The sequence below is a fragment of the Dipodomys ordii genome, unplaced genomic scaffold, assembly GCF_000151885.1.
Source record: "Dipodomys ordii isolate 6190 unplaced genomic scaffold, Dord_2.0 Scaffold49, whole genome shotgun sequence".
In the NCBI taxonomy this organism is placed as follows: domain Eukaryota; kingdom Metazoa; phylum Chordata; class Mammalia; order Rodentia; family Heteromyidae; genus Dipodomys; species Dipodomys ordii.
In genome coordinates, this window is record NW_012267265.1 from 6,799,409 (window position 1) to 6,820,908 (window position 21,500).

The 21,500-nt window shown below is 36.1% G+C and overlaps 1 protein-coding gene across 2 annotated transcripts in view; it reads left to right on the forward strand.

Moving 5' to 3' along the window:
- The window catches only part of Mrpl1 (mitochondrial ribosomal protein L1), a 61,487-nt gene extending 43,329 nt beyond the window's left edge, over window positions 1-18,158 (forward strand). For both annotated transcript variants that reach the window (XM_013020142.1, XM_013020141.1), the window contains exons 8-10: window positions 15,081-15,162; window positions 17,974-18,081; window positions 18,118-18,158. In XM_013020142.1, the coding sequence (XP_012875596.1) occupies window positions 15,081-15,162; window positions 17,974-18,081; window positions 18,118-18,146 (219 nt within the window). In that variant the 3' untranslated portion in view covers window positions 18,147-18,158. The remainder of the gene's footprint in view (window positions 1-15,080; window positions 15,163-17,973; window positions 18,082-18,117) is intronic.
- Window positions 18,159-21,500: the final 3,342 nt, after the last annotated feature.

Here is a 21,500-nt window from a genome sequence, read left to right on the forward strand (position 1 = left end):
CTTCCTTCCTTCCTTCCTTCCTTCCTTCCTTCCTTCCTTCCTTCCTTCCTTCCTTCCTCCCTCCCTTTCTTTTTTTTGTCAGTTGTGGGGCTTGAACTCTAGGCCTGGGTGCTATCCCTCAGCTCTTCAGCTCAAGGCTAACACTCTACACTTGAGCCACTGCACCACTTCCAGTTTTTTGGTAGTTTATTAGAGATAAGAGTCTCACAGACATTCCTGCCTGGGCTGGCTTTGAACTGCAATCCTCAGATCTCAGCCTCCTGAGTAGCTAGGATTACAGGCGTGAGGCACTGGCGTCCGGCTTCAGGGCATTTTTTAAAATTGAATTTTATTGTCAAGGTAATGTACAGAGAGGTTGCAGTTACAAATGCAAGGTAATGAATACATTCTTGTCCAACATTGTTAACCACCTCCCTCGTTTTTCTCCTACTTTCCCTCCAACATAGTGTCTGTTGCATTGGTTTAGTCTCACCATTTTATTGTTCTACTTCCCTTTCCAAATCAGATAAATGTATATGCAAGACACGTCTATTCCCTATTTTTAAATTTAATATTTACCTTTCTTTTAAGATCCTGCCTTATTGATGTCAATAAATGTAATTCATTAATTTTCCCTTTTCATAAAGTATTTTAGCATATAAATACAGGGCATTTTTTAAATAAGGGCTTTTCCTATGAAAGCAAACAACTCAGTAGAATTTTCCACACTATAAAAATGGCCTTCAGAAAACTATTTAGTGCAAGGCTGCTGTATTTGTTATCAACTTTTCTCTAGGGCTAATCTTTAACTTCAAAGACATTCTTTTCAAGTGTACATTTACACACAAGTGAAGATTTTAAAAAGAACTTTTCACTATAATATGTTTTAAAGAATGAAGCCACAAGTCTTGACATTTTATCTTCATTTCATCTTAAGAGCTTTGGGGATTTTTGTGCTTATAGCACTTTTCAAAAGAAAATCTAAAGAGGAGTTAACCTAATTCAAAACATTTCAGGTAAGTTATTCTAATGAAACATCAAATGTTGCTTGGAATCTGTTGCTTCCTAAAGCCTCAACTGTACTTAGGCTGTGTGCCCCCACAAAGGAAAATTGTTCAGCAACAGAAAACGTAGGCAGCTGGCTATGAAAGCACCTGGGCTTGATTTTTTTTTTTTTTAGTAAATACTTCATATGCAAACGCAGAAAATAACAGTTTTTGCTTTTTTTTTTAAAAAAAGCACATACTTCTGTTATATCCCAAACAAGCTTTCTTTCTCCCCTGTTGTTTTGCTTTTCCTCCCTTACAGCCCTTTCCTTCCTTTCATCCCATGATGTACTAATTTAGTTTAGTAGCACACTAAAACTAGGAAAAGAATCTGTACAGTGGTCCTCAACAGGTGCACACCTGTTTTAATACTCTGTCCCTTCCTTACTATTCTCCTTATTAGAAAGTACATCCAGAAGCAGATGTGGATGTCCACTGAAAGCCAACAGCTGTTACTAAAGTCCTTGTCTTGAAGTGTTTTGCTTTTTATTTGGGAATATAGGCAATATTTTATTTAAGAAAGTTTTGTAAGGCATCAGAGTGGGGTTGGGTGGCTGTTTTAGACAGATTTCGTCAGGAAAGGCCTCTCAAAGGTGATGCTGAGATGGAGCTGAATAATAAGGGGACAAATTGTAGAGCTATCTGGGGAAAAATTATTTTGGAGGAAAGTGAGCATTAAGTACAAAGGCACAGAGGAAGAAAAGTGCTTGACATTCTAGAATTGGGAAATTTTTTTTCTCTTCTGGGTGGTAGAATTAGCCTTGAGGAAGTACATTCTCAAACAGTTTGAGAACAGAATGTATTAAGTACACAGAGTTTGTCACAGAGGAGAGCTATTTTGACATAGGAGACCATTGAATCATGTATGTTATTGGCACTATGTTCCTGAATAGTTTGATGTAACAAGAGTATTGACTTGCTTTTTTTTTTAATTGTAAAGATACTATACAGAGGGTTACAGTTACATGAGTGAGGTAATGGGGCCTGAACTCTGGGCCTGGGCGCTGTCCCTCAGCTCTTCAGCTCAAGGCTAGCGCTCTACCACTTGAGCCACAGCGCCACTTCCGCCTTTTTTCTTTTTGCTTATGTGGTGCTGAGGAATCGAACCCAGGGCCTCATGCGTGCAAGGCAAGCGCTCTACCACTGAGCCACCTTCCCAGCCCGACTTGCTTTTATTTTAACAGAAAAACTTTTTTATGGGGTTGTAGTGGACCTCAAGATTTTTGTGAACTTTTTCAAATTGTATGCATTCACATAGTTTTTTTTTAGTATAATTGTTTTTTTATTAAGGATTTATGATTCATTTAGTGAATATTTGTTACATGCCTACTGATTGTCAAGTACATACATAGTAGGGTTATATTCAACAACAAGGCAGATAACAGTTTCGTCTTCATGGAGTAGCCAGGTGCATAGTGTATATCAGGTGACTGACTGGGGGGATTAGAGCATAGGTTCTCCAGATGGTAGGGATATATGTGGTATCAGGAGTTGAGGAAAGATAAGTTGATCAGATAGATTAAATGAATATATGTATACTAAATGTTGAGAAACTTCCTTTATTTCCTATTATTCTTTGACTTAGCTACCAAAACAAACAGCCAGGCTACACTTTCTAGGTAAGGGAGACTAGAAGCAGTTTAGTTCAAGGGTAAAATAATACTAAAGCATTTGAGCTAGCTTTACATTTTTTTTCTTTTGAACATTCCTATCTCTGGATTATAATATAGTCATTTATTTTCCAGTACTCTTTGAGAGTTATTTAATATTAAAATAATTTTTATAATTTATATTTTGTTTTCGATATTTGTGTTTAGGTTTTCTTCTTCCTTTTAATAACTTTTTGAAGTTTTCTATTTCTATTTTTCTGAATCTCTTTTCTCTTTCATTCTCTTCTCTCCTTCCTTACTCATCCACCAGAAAGAATAGAATGAAATTTATGGAAAAATTAGTGTGAACTAGTGTGAACTGTGTATCAAAGAATAGTTTTTCAATAATGTATAACTTAATTTTGAATACAGAATTCTAATAAAAATAATACCTTTTAATGAACAAATGGGTTGTTTGTATTAAAATGTCTTTAACACATTTTAACAGATATATTTGTAAAAATGTTGAAATGTTTTCTTGTCATCTTATTCATTCACTATGTCATGAAAGTTTTTAAATATATGTGGTTGAGTTTGTGAATTTTTACTAATTTCAGACTAATATCATCAGCGAGTTTGTTATGAAGCATAGATTCTCCCTGTGAGCCAGTAGAGTCCTACTTTTCCCATTTATTTTCTTATATCACAGTACAGGTTCCTCCTCCTAGTATGCTATTAAATCAAGTGAAGTCAGTAACAAAATAAAATATTGTCAAGAAAATGCTTTAACCTTACTTTAAAACTTTACTTTTTTTGAAAACTATTACTAAATTAATTTATAATTGCATAAAATCTTCAATTAGGAGAGTTAAAATTTACTATGATTGAAATTATAAAGCATCATTTTAAAATACTTTCTGTAAGTGCCTTTATACAGTCAGCTACCTTGACATTAAGTTGTCAGAACATTGAACATTGAAGTAAAAACTTTAGCCCTTTATAGTCATGTGAATATCCAGATATTTTTTTTTAATTTTATTTTATTTGTGAACATGCTGTACAGAGGAGTTACAATTACATGGGCAGGATAATGCGTACATTTCTTACCAAGCATTGCAGCCTCCTCCTTTGTTTACCCTTCACATCCCTTCCCATCCTCCCCCCTCTCCCTCCCCCCCCCCCCCCACCGACGTTGTAAAGCTCATTTTGGACATGACAACTTGTACTTCTCATTGTTGCAACAGGTCCACCTGTATCCTTAAACAACTGGTTTTTCCCCATCTCCTCCACAAATTATACTGACATCAAATATAGTGAAAGCAGGGGTTATACTGTGGGGGAGGGACATACAAAGCAACAAAGAGATAATCTTATAAATGCATTAGAAACACATGCATGAAAGAAAAAAACATTAAAATACACATCTAACGGTTCATTTTCCTGACATCACATTATCTGACCTTTTCCACTTGACTCATACATATACTAGATATTACAAATAAGGGAAACCATGGGACCTATGTTTCTTTGGGCCTGGCTTACTTCACTTAATATAATTTTTTCCAAGTTTTTCCATTTCCTAACAAATGGGGCAATGTCATTCTTTCTGATGGAGGCATAGAATTCCATTGTGTATATATACCACATTTTCTTGACCCATTCATCTACTGAGGGGCATCTGGGTTGGTTCCATATCTTAGCTATGGTAAATAATGCTGCAATAAACATAGTTGTGCTGGTAGCTTTAGTGTGGTCTTGTTTGTAAACATTTGGGTAAATGCCCAAAAGTGGGATTGCTGGGTCATAGGGGAGTTCTATGTGAAGTCTTTTGAGGAACCTCCATACTGCTTTCCAAAGTGGTTGAACAAGTTTACATTCCCACCAACAATGAAGTAAGGTTCCTTTCTGTCCACATCCCCTCCAGCATCTGTTGTTGTTAGAGTTCTTGATTTTTGCCGTTCTAACTGGAGTGAGGTGATATCTCAATGTTGTTTTGATTTGCATTTCTTTTATGGCTAGGGATGTTGAACATTTCTTATGTGTCTATTGGCCATCCTTCTTTCTTCTTCAGAGAAGTTTCTCTTTAAGTCTTTCACCCACTTATTTATTGGGCAGTTGTTTCTTTGAGGATTTGTTGTTGGGGGGTTTAATTTTTTGAGTTCCAAGTATATTTTAGATATGAGACCCTTGTCCGTTGTATGGCTAGTAAAGATCTTCTCAATATCCAGATATTGAAGCTTGTAAACCATGTGGTATTGGTAAATCAAACCAAAGCATATTGATCTCTTTCCCAACTTCCTTTTTTGTGGTACTGGAGATCAATTCCAGAGCCACGCATATTCCAGACAAATGCTGTACCACTCCTAGCACTTTAATAAGTTTGTTTTTCTTTTTCTTTTCTTTTTCCTTTTTATGTGGTGGTAAAGGCGGTCTTGGGGCTTGAACTCAGGACCTGGGCACTGTCCCTGAGTCTCTTTGTGTTCAAGGCTAACACTCTTCCACTTGAGCCATAGCACCACTTCTGGCCTTTTCTGAGTAATTTATTGGAGATAAGAGTGTCACGGACTTTTCTGCTTGGGCTGGCTTCAAACCATGGTTCTTAGATCTCAGCTTCCTAAGTAGCTAGGGTTATAGGCATGAGCCACTAGCACCTGGCTAAAAAATTTGTTTTCTAAAAAGGGAAATAAAAAGACAACACATCTGCATTTATGCCAAATAATGACAAGACCTAAATTAACTGGTGTGTTTCCTGTCTGAGTTTAAAATATAAATTTGGAGCTTTGAACTACTTAATATAGATTTAGGAATTTTGATGTGCTTTTTCCCCTTCTTTTTAATGTTGTAGACACAGTCCATTCGTAGGTGCCACTTATGAAGTATGCTTTGCTTGTGTCATAGTGAGTTGTTTTGTCTGTCTGGCAGCTGATAAAAGCTAAGGTATATTGGAACAAAAATAAACAAGTTGAGGGAAAGGGAATATAAACATAGTTAAATCTTGTGTTGAAATCAGTGCGTCAGTTTTAGTGAACATGTTAGAACAAGTGAATGGATTGGAGTTCTGTTGAACAGTAATCTGTGGATAGTTTAGGATCTGCAATTTGCAGTTTATTTTAGAGCAACTGAGTGTATGAGTTGAAATAGTGGCTGGCAAGAATATTGTTTAAATCATGAGACACAATCAACAGCTGGATAAGAGGTGGCAGCCCCTTGCTCATACCTCCTGCTACTTCCCTTCTTTCCCTCATTCTTTCCATATAATGATTAACTTTTCTGTTGCATATTTGTGTTATGCTACAGTACACTGTGTCATTAATGAAGGAATTAAAACGGGGAAAAATAAACTAGAAAGTAAAATAAAGGAAGTTGGTTGGAGACCCTAGGGCTAAAAACTAATATTCCCTAGAATCCATTATGTGCCAGCAATACTCTTAATGCTTTATTGAAAGAGTTGTATTAATTGCAGTGAAGATTGTAGGTTATATTGTTAGGATGCTTTTTTATTGCCAGTGTTCTTACTAGAATAAAAAAGCTTGTTTCTACTTTTCTCACTTGTAATGTCAAGAAATTAGGTGATTCTCCTCTTTTATCTGTTATTAATAAACTATATAATTTGAGACACATGTAGCTTTTATTATTAGTCCACTGCATTAACTCAAAATATAGTGATCATTGATTGATAGAACATATGATTTAAAAAATATAAACATAGCGGGCTGGGAAGGTGGCTCAGTGGTAGAGCACTTGCTTTGCATGCATGAGGCCCTGGGTTCAATTCCTCAGCACCACATAAGCAAAAAGAAAAAAGCCGGAAGCGGTGCTGTGGCTCAAGTGGTAGAGCGCTAGCCTTGAGCTGAAGAACTGAGGGACAGCACCCAGCCCAGAGTTCAGGCCCCACGACTGGACCCAAAATAAATAAATAAATATAGCATAACATGTAAAAAGGGATTAAATTGCTTTCCAGGGTCTGCCAACTTCATTCTTTGTCTATCCAATTGATAATAAGTAATTGTCAGAATACCGCATGCAAAATTCACCTTTGTACACATATGTGACACAGATTTTTATAGTACTAGCCAAGTATAACTTAGCTTAAGTGCTTGGTATACTGAAGTCTCAGTGTTTGTTTTTTCAGATTTTTGGGACAGTGGCAAAAATTTTTACTAAATGAGCTTCTTTGATCTAAAAATCAGAAATGTTCCAAAATCTGAGACTTCTAAAGCGTCATGTTGGCACTCAAAACTTTCATAATTTGGAGAATTTGGATTTTAGATTTTCAAATTAGAGATACTGTGAACCTATAAACATATTTGATAATTTAAAAGGTGATAAATCCCTGTTGTCTTTTTGCATGTAAATGGAATAAAAAGTTCCTAGTGCATCTATACAGGGAAATACTATAGTAATACAAAAATATGAATTGTTGGTAGACATTACTAGCTAGATAAATTGGACTCAAAAGCATAGACATAAAAAGAAAGGAAGACAAGTTGGATTTCATTAAGATTTAAACATCTGTGCTTCAAGGGATACTGTGAGAGTATGAAGGAGAAAATATTACAAACTATATATGTATGTATATATATATTCACAACTAGAATATAAAGAACTTTTACAACCCCATAATAAAAAGCAACTCAATTTTAAAAATGAGCATAACATCAAAACACATATTTCTTCAAAGGAGATCTATAAATAGCCAATAAGCAAATGAAAAGATACCCATTATCAAGTCATTAGGAAAGTGCAAATTAAAATCACAGTAAGATACTTCACACCATTTAGGATGGCCATTGTTAAAACAAGTATGTAGAATAACAAATGGTGGTGAGTGTATATAAAAATTGGACCTCTTGTGCATTGTTGTTGGGAATGTGAAAAAGAAAACACTAAACAAAGTTACCATATGATATAGCAATTCTATTTCTAGATATATATCAAAAAGGATTGAAAGCAAAAACCCAAGCAGACATACATATATCCATGTCCATAGCAGCACTGTATAAGCAGGCAAGAGGGGATGCAAATCTATCTGCAGAGTGGATAAACAGAATGCAAAATATGTGATATATGTAGAATGGTGTATCAAGCTTAAGAAGGAAAGAAGTTCTAAAAAGTGCCAGAATATGTTTGAATCTTGAAGTTATTACAGTAAGTAAAATGAACCAGATAAAAGAATAAATGTATGATTCCACTTTTTTGTGTGTGCTGGTTATTGGGGTTCTCTTTGGTCATGGCTAGTGCTTCACCATTTGAGCCACACCCCCAGGGCTAGCTTTTGTTGGTTAATTGGAGATAAGAGTCCATGTATGTGTCTGAATTTGTCTAGCTGGACTGGTTTTGAACTGAGTTCCTTAGATCTCAGACTCCTGGGTAGCTAGGATAATAGGCACAAGCCACCAGCATGTGGCCAATGACTGTACTTTTATGAGATACCTACCTAGAGGAATGAAATTCATAGAGATGGAAAGTAGAATGGTGGTTGGCAGGGGAATGACTGTGTTTTTGAAAACAAAACTATAATAATGGATTCTTTTTTGTAAGAGGTTAGCAATATATGGTATCTGTGCTTGATGTAAGGCAGGTGACAAAGGTCTCACTTCTCCCCCTTCTCTCTTCCCCCAACTAAGTAGACATTTACTGCTGTACCACAACTCCAACACTATTCTGCTCTGGTTGTTTTTGAGATAGAGTCTCACTTTCTACCTTAGTGTATGCCTGGACTGTGATCTGCCTATTTTAGGCTTATCCTTATAGCTGTGATGACAGGCTTGTGCCCATGCTTGGCTTCTTTTCCTAAGATGGGATGGAATCTTTGTAATGTTTTCACCTGAGCTGGCCTAGGACTGCTGTGCACCTGATGTCAGACTCCGGAGTAGCTATGTTTTGTTTCTTTATGAAAAAGTAACATTTGTCTTGCAATGTATATAGCACTCTACAAAGGCTGGTTTCGTTGTTTATGTAGATATGTATGTATTTATGTATTTTAGTGGTTCTAGAGATTGAATTCAGAGCTTTGCACTTTCTAGACAAGTGTTCTGTTACTGAGCTATAGTAATTTATGCCCAAAAATAAATAAATAAATGAAAAATAATTTATGCCTTGGTTTTGTAATTTAAATGCTAAACTACTATTACTTTTTAACTTAGTTAATTGACATATATAACAAAATGAAGTAGCTATAAAAGATGGACTGTGTGTTCACATGTGGGTGCACATTTACACAGGTCCTAGGGCTTAAACTCAGGGCCTACACTGTCCTTGAGCTATTTTGCTCAAGGCTAGCCCTATACACGGCTCCACTTCTGTCTTTTTTGGTGCTTAATTGGAAATAAGAGTCATGGACTTTCCTGCTTGGGCTGGCTTTGACTCACAATCCTCATATCTCAGTCTCCTCACTAGGATTACAGGCATGAGCTGCTGGCGCCCACCTGTCTGCACCCTTTAAAAGGGATCACAGTTGTTTAGGGGAGTAATGAGAGGCAGGATAGGTATGTGAGGAGACAGGAAAAATATGTTGTTTTTCATTTTTATTTATTTTATTATTAATAGTTGTACAAAGAGGTCCCAATTCCATAAATCAGATTATGAGTACAGTACACCCCTTCCGTCATTCTCCTCCATTTCTCTCAATCCCATCCCTATCTTTAGCTTATGTAGTTCAATTTTTGCATAATGTGTATTGATTTTTTTTGGGGGGGTCCGGTCGTGCGGCCTGAACTCTGGGCCTGGTCGCTGTCCCTCAGCTCTTCAGCTCAAGGCTAGCACTCTACCACTTGAGCCACAGCACCACTTCTGGCTTTTTTTTTTCTGCTTATGTGGTGCTAAGGAATTGAACCCAGGACCTCAGGCATGCAAGGCAAGCGCTCTACCACTGAGCCACCTTCCCAGCCCGCATAATGTGTATTGAAGATAATGACTGCTTTTGCTCAACCTTCCTCCCTCTATTCGTGTTCTCTTCATTGTACCCTCCCCTCAAACATGTTTCTTTTTCCTAGTATTCATTTTGTTAAACAGTTTATTAGTTGTTCAGAGGAGTTACGCTATTGGATTCTTCCCCTAAGTATACAATTCTCCAGTCTGTTTGTATATGCATAAAACCTTATCTATGTTACCATGTTACATTATTTTTAACAAACATAAAAAGGACCACAGATTTGGAAGTTGAAACCAGGAAGTAAACTGAAAAAGTAGATAGGCTCCTCTTCTTAAGTTACAAGATTAGGACGCAAGAGGAGCTCTTTACATGCTGCTTTGAGTTTGGTAAATGGTAGAAATCTGGGAACTCCATGAATGAATAAAGACAGAAAGAATGTAAGGCATATCCTGTCAAAACAAAGTCCTAAAAGATACCTGGGTTTTGGATGGGCTTTACCCATCTAAAACCATTGTTTAAATATTTTGCTGGCTGACATGACCCTGTGTATTTTGCCCAGCCAGGAGCTGCCATTTGGGGCTTGAACTTCCATTTCCTGCATACAGAGAACAAAATGTTTTTCTCTCCTCTTTTTCTTCCTTTTAACTCTGTTATATGAAAGTAAACCCTTGCTAAAAATTTAAAAAGCAAAATAAATAGTTGGACAATGCTAAACAGTACAGTAATAATTTAAAAATAATTCAGAATTCCTATAATCGGTAACCTTTTAGTACTTTTTGTACAATTGTATTTTATATTCTTTTATCTTTAAACTTGAAACTCAAATGTGTTTCCATGTCATTAATTTCTTGAAATGTATCATATTGAAAGCTAGTTTATTGTCTGTTCTATGGATGTATCAGTTTAATCAACTTTATTTCTTCTGTTGAGTATTTAGATGTTTATAACATCACATAACTATGAATATAGCTCTTTGGAACACAACACCACAAATTTCATGTACACAGAATGCATTTTTAGTCTGAATTTTGTGAGATAAAAACCAGAAGATTTTTTTTTTTTCCATTCTCTGCTTCCAACTGTTCTGGGTACAATGTCCCTTCTCTGTTAGGTGTAAGTTTGTTGGTTAGATCTCATAGTTCCAGTAGCTTTCAGTTATTGAAAGTGTAGATGATCTGGTTCATAGCTCTGATCTCACATCCAGAGGCTTCCTTTGCTCAGTACAGAACCAGGCTTTTATGGATTGTGCGGCCTGAAGTATAGCAGGCTTATTAGGTTTTCAACCTTCATGGCTGGAGGTGTAGCTCTACTCTTGGGTAAAGGTCCTGAGGAGGAGAGTAAAGGGAAAAGGCAAAAAAAACCTCTGGTTACCTGGGAATATTTGTGATCATGTGACCGTCTCTCATCAGTTCGATGTTCATATAACACAGGTTCCACCAGCTAGTATCCCCTTCTTGGAGGTACCACCAGTGTCTACACATGAGCTCTGTAGTTTTGCTACCTATCTTGGCTTCTGTTTCTACTGCAAGTGGGTATAGATTATAATAGGATTTTTCTTTTTATCCCAATCAAGAATTATGAAACTGGCCTCACATCTCTCATTATCAGTCTGTCTCTTAGTAGCTCCTGACTCTTCCTGCATAGGGTGCTTGCTGTCCACATGTGCACAGCTTATGTGCATATGCACTTAAGCTGAGTCATCTACAGCCATAAATGTTCCCTAGATATAATGAGCTACCTGATGGTCTGCCAGATCTACCTTGTTCTCATATTGTAGTGGCCCCTTGCTTGAGAATACTACCATTGGCCTTCAAAACTGTCCTTTTATACTCAGCTTAAATAGTACCTGTTTTTTGAGTGAAAGCCTTCCTTGTCAAAGTCAGTCTCTTCTTAGTACCCTCATGGTGCTTTTCAACCTAATGGCACCAGTCACTGCTTATTTCAGTGAGTAGATTGTGACCTCTTGAGAGCAATGTTTGTATCTCTCTTATCTTTCTAGTTCCCAGCATGTTGTTTGACACACGGGGGTGGGGGGAGGGGGGCTAGGTAAATTTGCTAAATTGAATGGTGTTACCATCTAAAAGTATTTATGATAGTGAAGTAGGCTTTCTCACATAGTCTCTTTTTTTCTTCCCCTTAGTTTATAACAAACTCATTCAGACAAATAATGCTTCATTTTTTTGTAAGGGTCACCAATAGGTTGTAGCTGGGTCATAAGGTAGCAAGTGGTGTTAGGAGAGTTGACATCCATGTCTGTCCACCGTAAGAGCTGCCAGACGACATCTTACTATACATTTGCTCTTGGATAAGATAAAAAGTTTTCTGGGTCTTAGCTCCTAATTGGATCTTAGCTTTTGAGAGATAATAAGGATATTTACCTCATAGACTTCTTGGGAGAAAAGAAAAAGAAAGAAAATGTACCTACAGTTGCTTAGAGCCGTCCCAAAGTAAATGCGCAATAAATGGAATTGTGTAATCCATCATTGTTATTATCACTACTTAATTTTCTTTAGGAGAACTGCAGATAGCCATTCCTTCTTTTCCAGTTTAGACTATTAGGAGTCATGGAGGTTTACTGTGTTGGCCAACTTGCAGAAGATGCCTGTGTCTGCTGAGCCCACTTTCTCTAATCTTAGGAGTATTGCATTTGGAAGGGTTATTAGAGGTCAGGGAATTGTGAAAGTGCTTATCCACAGCAGCAGTCCTCTGCAGTATCCAGTTAGAGGTGATCAGTCATGTAAGGATTATCAGGACATTACAGCGACAGAAGCTGGACGCGTTAGAAGTAATATGTATGCACTTTGCCTTAAGTTCTATCCTGCATAAAATGCAGAAATCATTTTTTTCACAGTATATTCCATAGTATTGGAACAAACTTGCCTCAATACTCAAAGTGTAACTCAACTGAAACACTTGCCCCAGGACTCATTCAACTCTCTTCACTTTTTTTTAAAAAATCAGAGAATCCATGAAAACCTTGAAAGCATAGGGTATTTGTTCTTTTAATATGCTTGTGTATATTTTTCTGGAATAAGATTCCATGACCCAAATCTATCCTGGACATGTGCTTGACAAACTTGAGATAAAAAAAATAACATTTTTCACAGGGACCAAAAAAAAATGTGAGAATGACTGATTTTGTTTTTTCATAATAGTAAGAAATTTGTTGAATACAACCCTTAGGAATTGCATGGAAGGGAAAATCTAAGAATTACAGCAAAAAGGCAGCTATTTTCCCCTGAAGTAGACAATCACTACCTAAACATCAGATATGGTGCTTCACAGAGTTCAATGTTCTCTTTGTCTGCTGTTGAGAATCTGTTAGGATACAGCTCTGTGGCAGAGGGCAGAAAGCCTCTGAATATAATCCTGAGTCTTGTCTTCCATTCCATCCTGTCCTTGCCAAGAAACAAAACAAGTCACTGGAGGTATCCTAATAATGAAAGCTGTATGGGGAATGGTTTACGTTTCTAAGGTGTATATTGTTGTTTTAGCCTACAGTAGGAATGGTAATATTGGGTTGCAGATATTAGTTATAAAAATCTAAGCTTGGGGCTGGGAAGGTGGCTCAGTGGTAGGGTGCTTGCCTTGCATGCATGAGGCCCTGGGTTTGATTCCTCAGCACCACTGAACAGAAAAGGCCAGAAGTGGTGCTGTGGCTCAACTGGTACAGTGTTAGCATTGAGCTGAAGAGCTGAGGGACAGAGCGCAGGCCTAGAGTTCAAGCTCAATGACCCATTTAAAAAAAAAAAAAATCTAAGTGTACCATATGTATTACAACAATATAACTGATAAAAAAAAGGTTGGACATGTAGCTTTTTCTTCTATTTCAAACTTAGAGTTGGCATAGGTCTTTGTCAAAGGGTAAAGGAATTTGTGAGAGCCGTGGTGGTCATTGCAGTTGCTAATAGGTTAATCAGAGGAAAAGTGAAAAATTGCACTGAGAGATAGTAAGGGCACATGTGGATGCCCTTTGCCTTTTCATTTGTTTCTTTTTAACGTAAAATGTGTAAGGTGCTTTCTCTGCTATGTTGCACCTTAAGGTTTTGAATCTGTGAACTTAATAAAGTGCACAAAACGTTGCTCTAATTAATTTATGATTTAATTAGCTTATGTATTTGCTTATTTTTGGCCAATGCTGGGCTTTGAATTCAGGCCTCATACTTGCTAGGCAAATGCCCTGCCTTATCATTTGAACCATGTCCCCAGCTCCCCAGCCCTACTTTGACTTTTTCCCCTCTGGAAACTCCCACCCATGGAATGAAGTTAGAAGATAAATATAGTTTTGAAAAGCCACCTTTTTTTTTGGTCGGTAATGGGGCTTAAACTCTGGGCCTTGGGTGCTATCCCTCGGCTCTTCAGCTCAAGGCAAGCACTCTACCGCTTGAGACATAGCGCCACTTCTGGTTTTCTAGTGGTTTATTGGAGATAAACTTCCGGTTTTCTAGTGGTTTATTGGAGATAAGAGTCTCCTGCCTGGGCTGGCTTTGAACTGAGATCTTCAGATCTCAGCCTCCTGAGTAGCTAGGATTACAGGTGGGAGCCACCGGTGCCCACCAAGCCACTTATTTTTGGCCAGTTATGCTATTATAAGTTGTATTTAATTATTAGAAATGGATTCATTTGGCACAGTATAAAATTCTCGAAACATTTACATGAAATAAGACTGAATTTAGTATATTTAAGAAGACTAACATTCACTGAATTTGGTTCACAAACAGCAGGACTTTTAAAGGACATTTTAAGAATTTAGTTAAGGTTTGAATATTTTTATGAATAGGACTTGCTCACCATTTATTTAATTACTATAGTTTTTGCTAAATTGCGGCATATAGTATTGCCTAGAGTGTTTAAAAAATCAGAACTTTATTATTTTTTTCTTTTTTGGTTGGTTGTGGAGCTTGAACTTAGGCCCTGGGCACTGTCCCCAAGCTCTTTTGCTCTACCACTTTTCTCTACCACGTTTCTCTGAAAACTACCATTTTGAGCCACAGCAGGGACTTTTCTGCCTGGGTTGGCTTTGAACCATGATCCTCAGATCTCAGCCTTCTGAGATCTAGAAATACAAGCATGAGCCACTGGCACCCAGTGAAAAATTAGAATATTAGCACAGCATCCTGAAATTGTCTCTGTGATATACATGTTGTCTGAATACATTTAGTCAAGTTGCTTTATTTTGTACCCGTGGAAGCATTAATTTCTAAATGTTTTCTTAGTTTCCTTTGTAAGTAAATCACCAACTTTAACAAAAAGTACCACTAATACCTAGGAGAAGATATAAGGTATGGTATGTATATCCAAGATTTGCTTTGGGGCAAATACTTAGAAATCAGGGAACATCAAGTGGAAAGATTTTAAAGCACTCTGATATAATATGTTCTTCAAGGTAATGAAATCTTTATATGTAGTCATTTAAGTGTAGCATTGCAAAGAAAAGTTAGAGAGTCTTTCTTTTTTTCATAAGAGTCTTTTAAAAAATATTGCATCAAGTATTTTGAAAAGCAACTATGAATAAAAAATACTTATGTAGTCACCCAAATTGTATTTCTTCTTACTCTTATCATTAATGTTATACTTACCCTTTTCTTTCAGTTGGATATGTCAAGCGACCAGATAGCTGCCAATCTGAGAACCGTTATTAATGAAGTCTGTAGGCACAGACCGTTAAATTTGGGTAAGTGGGTTGCAAACATCGATTACCCTTTAGCCCTAACTCATGTAAAATATTAGGAAAATAAGTTAACATGTAAGTATACTAGTATCAATATTTCCTAGAAGTAAATAAATAAAATTTAATTATCTGAAGGATTTTTGCTTAGTTTTTTAATGTTGTAGTTTTCAGAGAAGGACTTCCCTATCATTAATAAGGTATATATTCTGAGCTTTCTAAATTCCCACATTATTCTAGTCATTAAATCTAAAAAAGATTTGAAAGAAAATTGATTACTTTAAAAGAAGAACTAAAATCACTCGTGAAATTATATTTTAAAGCCAGATAATTCACTTTGTCCAGACATTAGCAGCTAGCTTTCTTTTACAATTTATTTTTATTGCAAAGGTGATGTACAGAGGGATTACAGTTACATAAGTCAGGTAATGAGTATATTTCTTTTTGAACAGTGTCACTTCTTCCCTCGTTTTCTCTCAGTTTTTTCTTTCCCATCCTCTCACCTCCACAAGTTGTGGAGTTCATTTTCAACATAGTGTCTAGTAAGTGTCACTGCTGCATTTGTTCACCCTTTGTCCCACCATTTCTGTGCCCACCTTTAATCTCCCCAAAACTGATATACTTACATACAAAACAAAAGGAACAGAAATAAAAAGTGACAAAGGAGAAAAAAAACAGGCAAAATAACATAAAACTTTGTTTCCTTTTTCTTAGAGTTCATTTCGATAAACTTCATTTTATATGATCTTATGAGCATTGCTTTGAGCCTTTGTGGTCCTCTCCTAAGAATATCCTCCTTTGATCTCATTGTGTGAATGTTTAGAGTCCTGTATAATTTATCATGTCCAAGTGTAATTTTTTGTGTTTTACTATCCGTTGTGTTTACTTGTAGATTTATAGGTACATTGTAATGACTACAAATGAGGGAAACCATGCAACCTATGTTTCTTTGAGTGTGGCTTATTTTCACTTAATATAATTTTTTCCAGGTTTTTTTCATTTTCTTATGAATGGTTCAATATCATTCTTTCTGATAGAAGAAGCATAGAATTCCATTGTGTATATATACCACATTTTCTATCTACTGAGGGGCATCTGGGCAGATTCCGTGTCTTAGCTATGGTAAATAATGCTTTAATGAACATGGTTGTGCTGATAGCTTTAGTGTGGTCTTATTTTTGGTCATTTGTGTAAATGTCCAGGAGGGGGATTGCTGGGTCAAAGGGGAGCTCTATGTGTAGTCTTTTGAGGAACCTCCATACTGCTTTCCAGAGTGCTTGAACACGTTTACATTCCCACCAGCAGTGTAGTAGTGTTCCCTTTTGGCCACCTCCCCACCAGCATCTGTTATTGTTAGTTTTCTTCATATGGCCATACTAACTGGGGTGAGGTGGAATCTTGTTGTTTTGATTAGCATTTCTTTTATGGTCAGAGATGTTGAACATTTCATTTCTTTGTATGTCTATTGGCCATTTTATACTTCTTCTGAAAAGTCTGTCTTTAAGTGTTTAGCTCATTTCTTAATTAGGTTATTGTTTCTTTGTGGATTTGCTTTTGGGGGTTTTAATTTTTCGAGCTCTTACGTATATTTTAATATGAGGCCCTTGTCTGATGTAAAAATCTTTTCCCATTCTGTGGGCTTTCTAGTTATCTTACTAGCTGCGTCCTTTTAACTGGTTTTCTTCATCTTATTTATTTTAGAAAAGAGAAGAGTATTTTTGTCATGGTCATGAGAGTATGTTTGTGTTGGTACTGGAACTCAAGGTCTTACATTCTCACTTAGCGATTTCCCTAAAAGCTTCATCTCCAGTTCCTGCTTTTTGCTGGTTAAAGATAAGAGTCCTCTTTGGATTTATCTGCCTGGCTTCCTCAGATTTTAGCCTCCGAGTAGCTGGGTTATACGGGTGAGACATAATTGCCTGGCTGGACAGTCACTTCTTAAAAACATTGAGAAATAGTAAACATTATCAAGATATATAAACTGTGTAGGAGGCTAGATTACAAATTAGTGCATTGCCTTTATTATTACATTATGTACCACTCAAATTCCTTCTTCAAATCAACTTTACTCATGAATGGTTGTCTTTTCACTTATGAGCTTATCATGATAGAACTTTTGCCAGGCTTTGTTTATAACTGTGTTAATAATTAATGCTGTTTTTCTTCCCCTTGGGGATTTAAAACAGTTGGTTAAGTAACTCGTTTATTATTTTCTTCGGTATGTGTCCATAGCTTGTAGTCAGTGCATGTGTATGACTTCTTATGTTACATGGAGAACTTTGTTTGCAATAGAGGGATCCTGTGAGATGCAAGGGTGATAGAAAGTCCTTTAAGCAGAACAACTATTCTCTTTTTTGACATTTTAAATGACACCTGCCATTTTCAATGAATTCTTACGAAAAACTTTTGAGAGAATTTCACAAGCTTTTTGGTAATCCAAAAGTACCTTCAGTGTTGACTGTTTTAAGTAGATATTAAAATTAATAAGTATTTATTTTAAACACAAAAGCATTTAAACATAGATCTTAAATATTTACATGTACAAGTTAAATATTTCAACACTTAAATTTAAATATTTTAAGTATTTCTGTTAAATGTAAATATCACCACCTGCATCTTCACTGTTGACTATGCAATAAAATGAATTCTAGTTGATCCTCTTCTGGGAGAAGGAAATGGATTATTAGTGAGTTTGCAGTTTCAAAGATGAATCCTCTAGGACAGCTAATTTATTTTCTACTATAAAGATGGAATTATCTGCCCTTTGTTATAACTTAATGTGGAGTAAGCAAAGTTGGTTCTTGTCTTTGTTGCCAGGTCCCTTTGTAGTTCGTGCTTTCCTTCGTAGTTCAACAAGCGAAGGCTTGCTGCTGAAGATTGACCCACTGTTGCCTAAAGAAGCTGAAGCTGAAGAAAGTGACAAAGATCCTAAAGAAGCTGAAGCTGAAGAAAGTGACAAAGAGCCAAGCGCTGGTGGCTCACGCCTGTAATCCTAGCTACCAAGGAGGCTGAGATATAAGGATCTCGGTTCAAAGTCAGCCCAGGCTGAAAAGTCTGTGAGACTCTTCAGTTAACCACCAGAAAAACAAGAGTGGGGCTGTGGCTTAAAGTAGTAGAGCACTAGCCTTTAGCCAAAAAGCTCAGGAACAGTGCCCAGGTCCTGAGTTCAAGCCCCATAAACGACCCTCCCCCCCCCCCCAAAAAAAAAGACAAGTTGCCTATAAGAGCTGAAATTTGAAATTCTTTTCAGTGGATTAATAAGCAACAGATAAAATTATAAAACAAACATTTCTACATTTGGGGCCTTGTGATTTCTTGATCATCCCATGTGAAAGTGAATTCTCACACTGAAAGTTTTCCATTTCTCTGTGACTGAATTTCTCTTAAATCCTGCCACATCTTCTTCCCAGGACGCAGATTTTACATATTGGTAGAATGCAGAATATAGAAAATATGATCCAGTGGCATTTTCTAGCTTAGTGACTTTCCTTGGAAGCCATAGCACCTGAGAATGTAGTAGTACTCTCAGCTCCCACAAGGAAAATTGCATCATGAGTTGCATCACAAGCATGAGTCTTTTTTTTTTTTTTGAAAGCCAAACATCAAGACATTTATTTTGGGTTTTGCTGCTTAGCAATTTCAGTGTAATATTTTTTGCTAATCAAAAGTGTCTTCAGAGACTAAAGAAAATTTGAGACAAAAAATTGAGAATATTGTTTCCCTTTTTCTTATTCCTGGAATTGTTTTGTTTTGTTTTTTTATAGGGACTTTTTTAAACTCACAAGCACCTTTTAAACCTTACAATGATAGTCATCATTATCTTAATCTACATTGCTTATGAACTATATGACCTTTAACAATAAAACTATTTTTTTTTACAAATCGGGTGATCTGTACACTTCTTTCCTTTTGCTTAGTATCAGCTGTTCCTTCTTCTCTGTCATTCTCTCCCTCTTCTCTGTCATTCCCTTCCTCCTATCACCACCCTTGAGTTGCCTAGTTCACTTTCATAATTTCATAATTACAGTGCAGTTAATGGGCCCCTCTGCTGTTTTTTTTCACCCACTTTCTACTGATTCTGTGCTGTGCTTCATCTTCCCTCAAATGTGCACGTGTATGCACCATATATGAGGTAAAGCATACAGAGAAGCATGATTATTTCTTTAACTGCATAAGATGTTTATTTTAAGGTTCTGAATTCATTTGTGATAATGTGAATATAGAAAATACCTACATATTAAAATATCTGGTGGGTAATATTCTTTGGAATCAATTTATAATGATAATATTTGTACATTCTGTAATGATTGTTTTTTATCATGCTTCTAAATGCATACAAGACCCTAGGTGTAGTAGTTTCATATTTGTGATCATTTGATCCTGGATTCCTTTGCTAATGAATGTAATAAGTGGTTTGATGTTTGTGAAACATCTCATGAGAAAGCTAGAAGAAGAAAGCTAACAAGGTGTCTTCTATCAAGTGCTGTTATAGACTAGTTTGATCCTTAAGTATTTATTGGTATGTGAAAAATAAAGGTACAAGTAATTTTGACATGTAATTGCCAATTGTCCTTTCTTGGGAATAGTTTTATTTAGTATAAGACTGTCTTCTGCTTTTTATGGAGTATTTAAATGTTTTTTCTCTTACAAAATAATAGTGATGGTAAATTAGTTGGTGTAGTTTTAATAACTTTGATTTGTAAGGAACATTTAGAAAGCTGAGTGGGTGTCTCTCAAATTGATATTGAAATTTTAGTTGTCTTGGAAGTCCAAATAACTATGAACATCTAGTGTAACCTAGTAAGCATTTGTTCCCATTAGAAAATTAAAAATTCGGGACTGTTTACCAAATATAGCAGTACTGTTACTATAAAACAGTAACAGCACTTCCCTGTGAGTACCTACAGCATAATGCTGTTATAGTTAAATAAGGTAATTATACTCTTATGATAAAAAGATTAAAATACTAATATGATTAACTCAGTCTTAATGCTCAGACATATACATTAGTATTTCAGTATATTTCCTTTGTTTTCATTTGAAAGAAATAGCATGTGCAGATACAAAAGTAATCATCTAAAGGTATTTAAAATCTAATATACAAAGTACCATTTTAATGGTAGCATTCTATCTTTGATGTTCATATTTATTATTATTACTCCAATTTTTGGACATTTAATTGGTTTCAACTTCCTCATGTTCAATGCTTTGTTTTATATGTGTTAAAATAATCTTATATATTATTTATAGCATAATTTGTTTTCCTCTTTTTTTCTAGAAATTACATTCCAGGCTCAGAAGTTACAGTTTAACCAAGTATGGCAGTATACACCTGTAATCCAAGCACTTGAAGGGTTAGAGCAAGAAGATCATGAGTTGAAAGTCAGCTTGGGCTTTGTAGCAAGTTTATGACCATCCTGGAATATGTAGTAAAACTCTGTCTTCAAAATTAGTAAAAAAACAAACAAAAAAAGAGGTGTGGCTAAAATACTATGTCTTAGAAATGTGCTTTATCGATTAGAACAAACCAGAATGAAAAATACAGGTGGAAAAGTTGTCTGGGCAGGAATATTCCAAAATCTTATTAATTAGCCTATCAGTAAATTACTTTTTTCCAGTGGAGTGATGGTTAAATGTTTATAATGGTATATTTATGGTAAAATAATAGAATTGTCCTATGTCACTCTTCACACAAAACTTTATTATTTCTTCTTGAAAAAATAGTAATTAAATCTCATTCAAAACAAGTAAGAGCTTAACATTCTTATAGTAAATACTAGTGAGTCTTAAACTTTAGTTTGCACCAAATAAACTGGAAGGCTTGCAAAACACAAATGTTGGCTTTTACCCAGAAATGTCCGATGGACCTTGAAATTTTGCATTTCCAACCAGGTAATGGTGATGATGAGACTAGTCAAAGGACCATACTTTGAGGACACTGCTATATACTGATTTTAACCCTGGCTGTACTATAACCACCTCTGACTTTCAGACCAGCATCAGTTAAAAAATTCCACAAGTGATTCTAAAACATCAGAATGGCAAATTACTTTTATATTTTATGTTATAAAAAACATTTATAATAGAAGAAAGAATTGTAAAAGGCTAAAATGAAAAAGAACAATGTACTGAGCTTAAGAACTAGGACTAGTTTCTAACTTTATAAACTTTGTTATAAACAATATAAAGTCTATGGGGCTGGGAAGGTGGCTCAGTGGTAGAGCGCATGCCTTGCATGCCGGAGACCCTGAGTTCGATTCCTCAGCACCACATAAGCAAAAAGAAAAAAGCCGGAAGTGGCGCTGTGGCTCAAGTGGTAGAGCGCTAGCCTTGAGCTGAAGAGC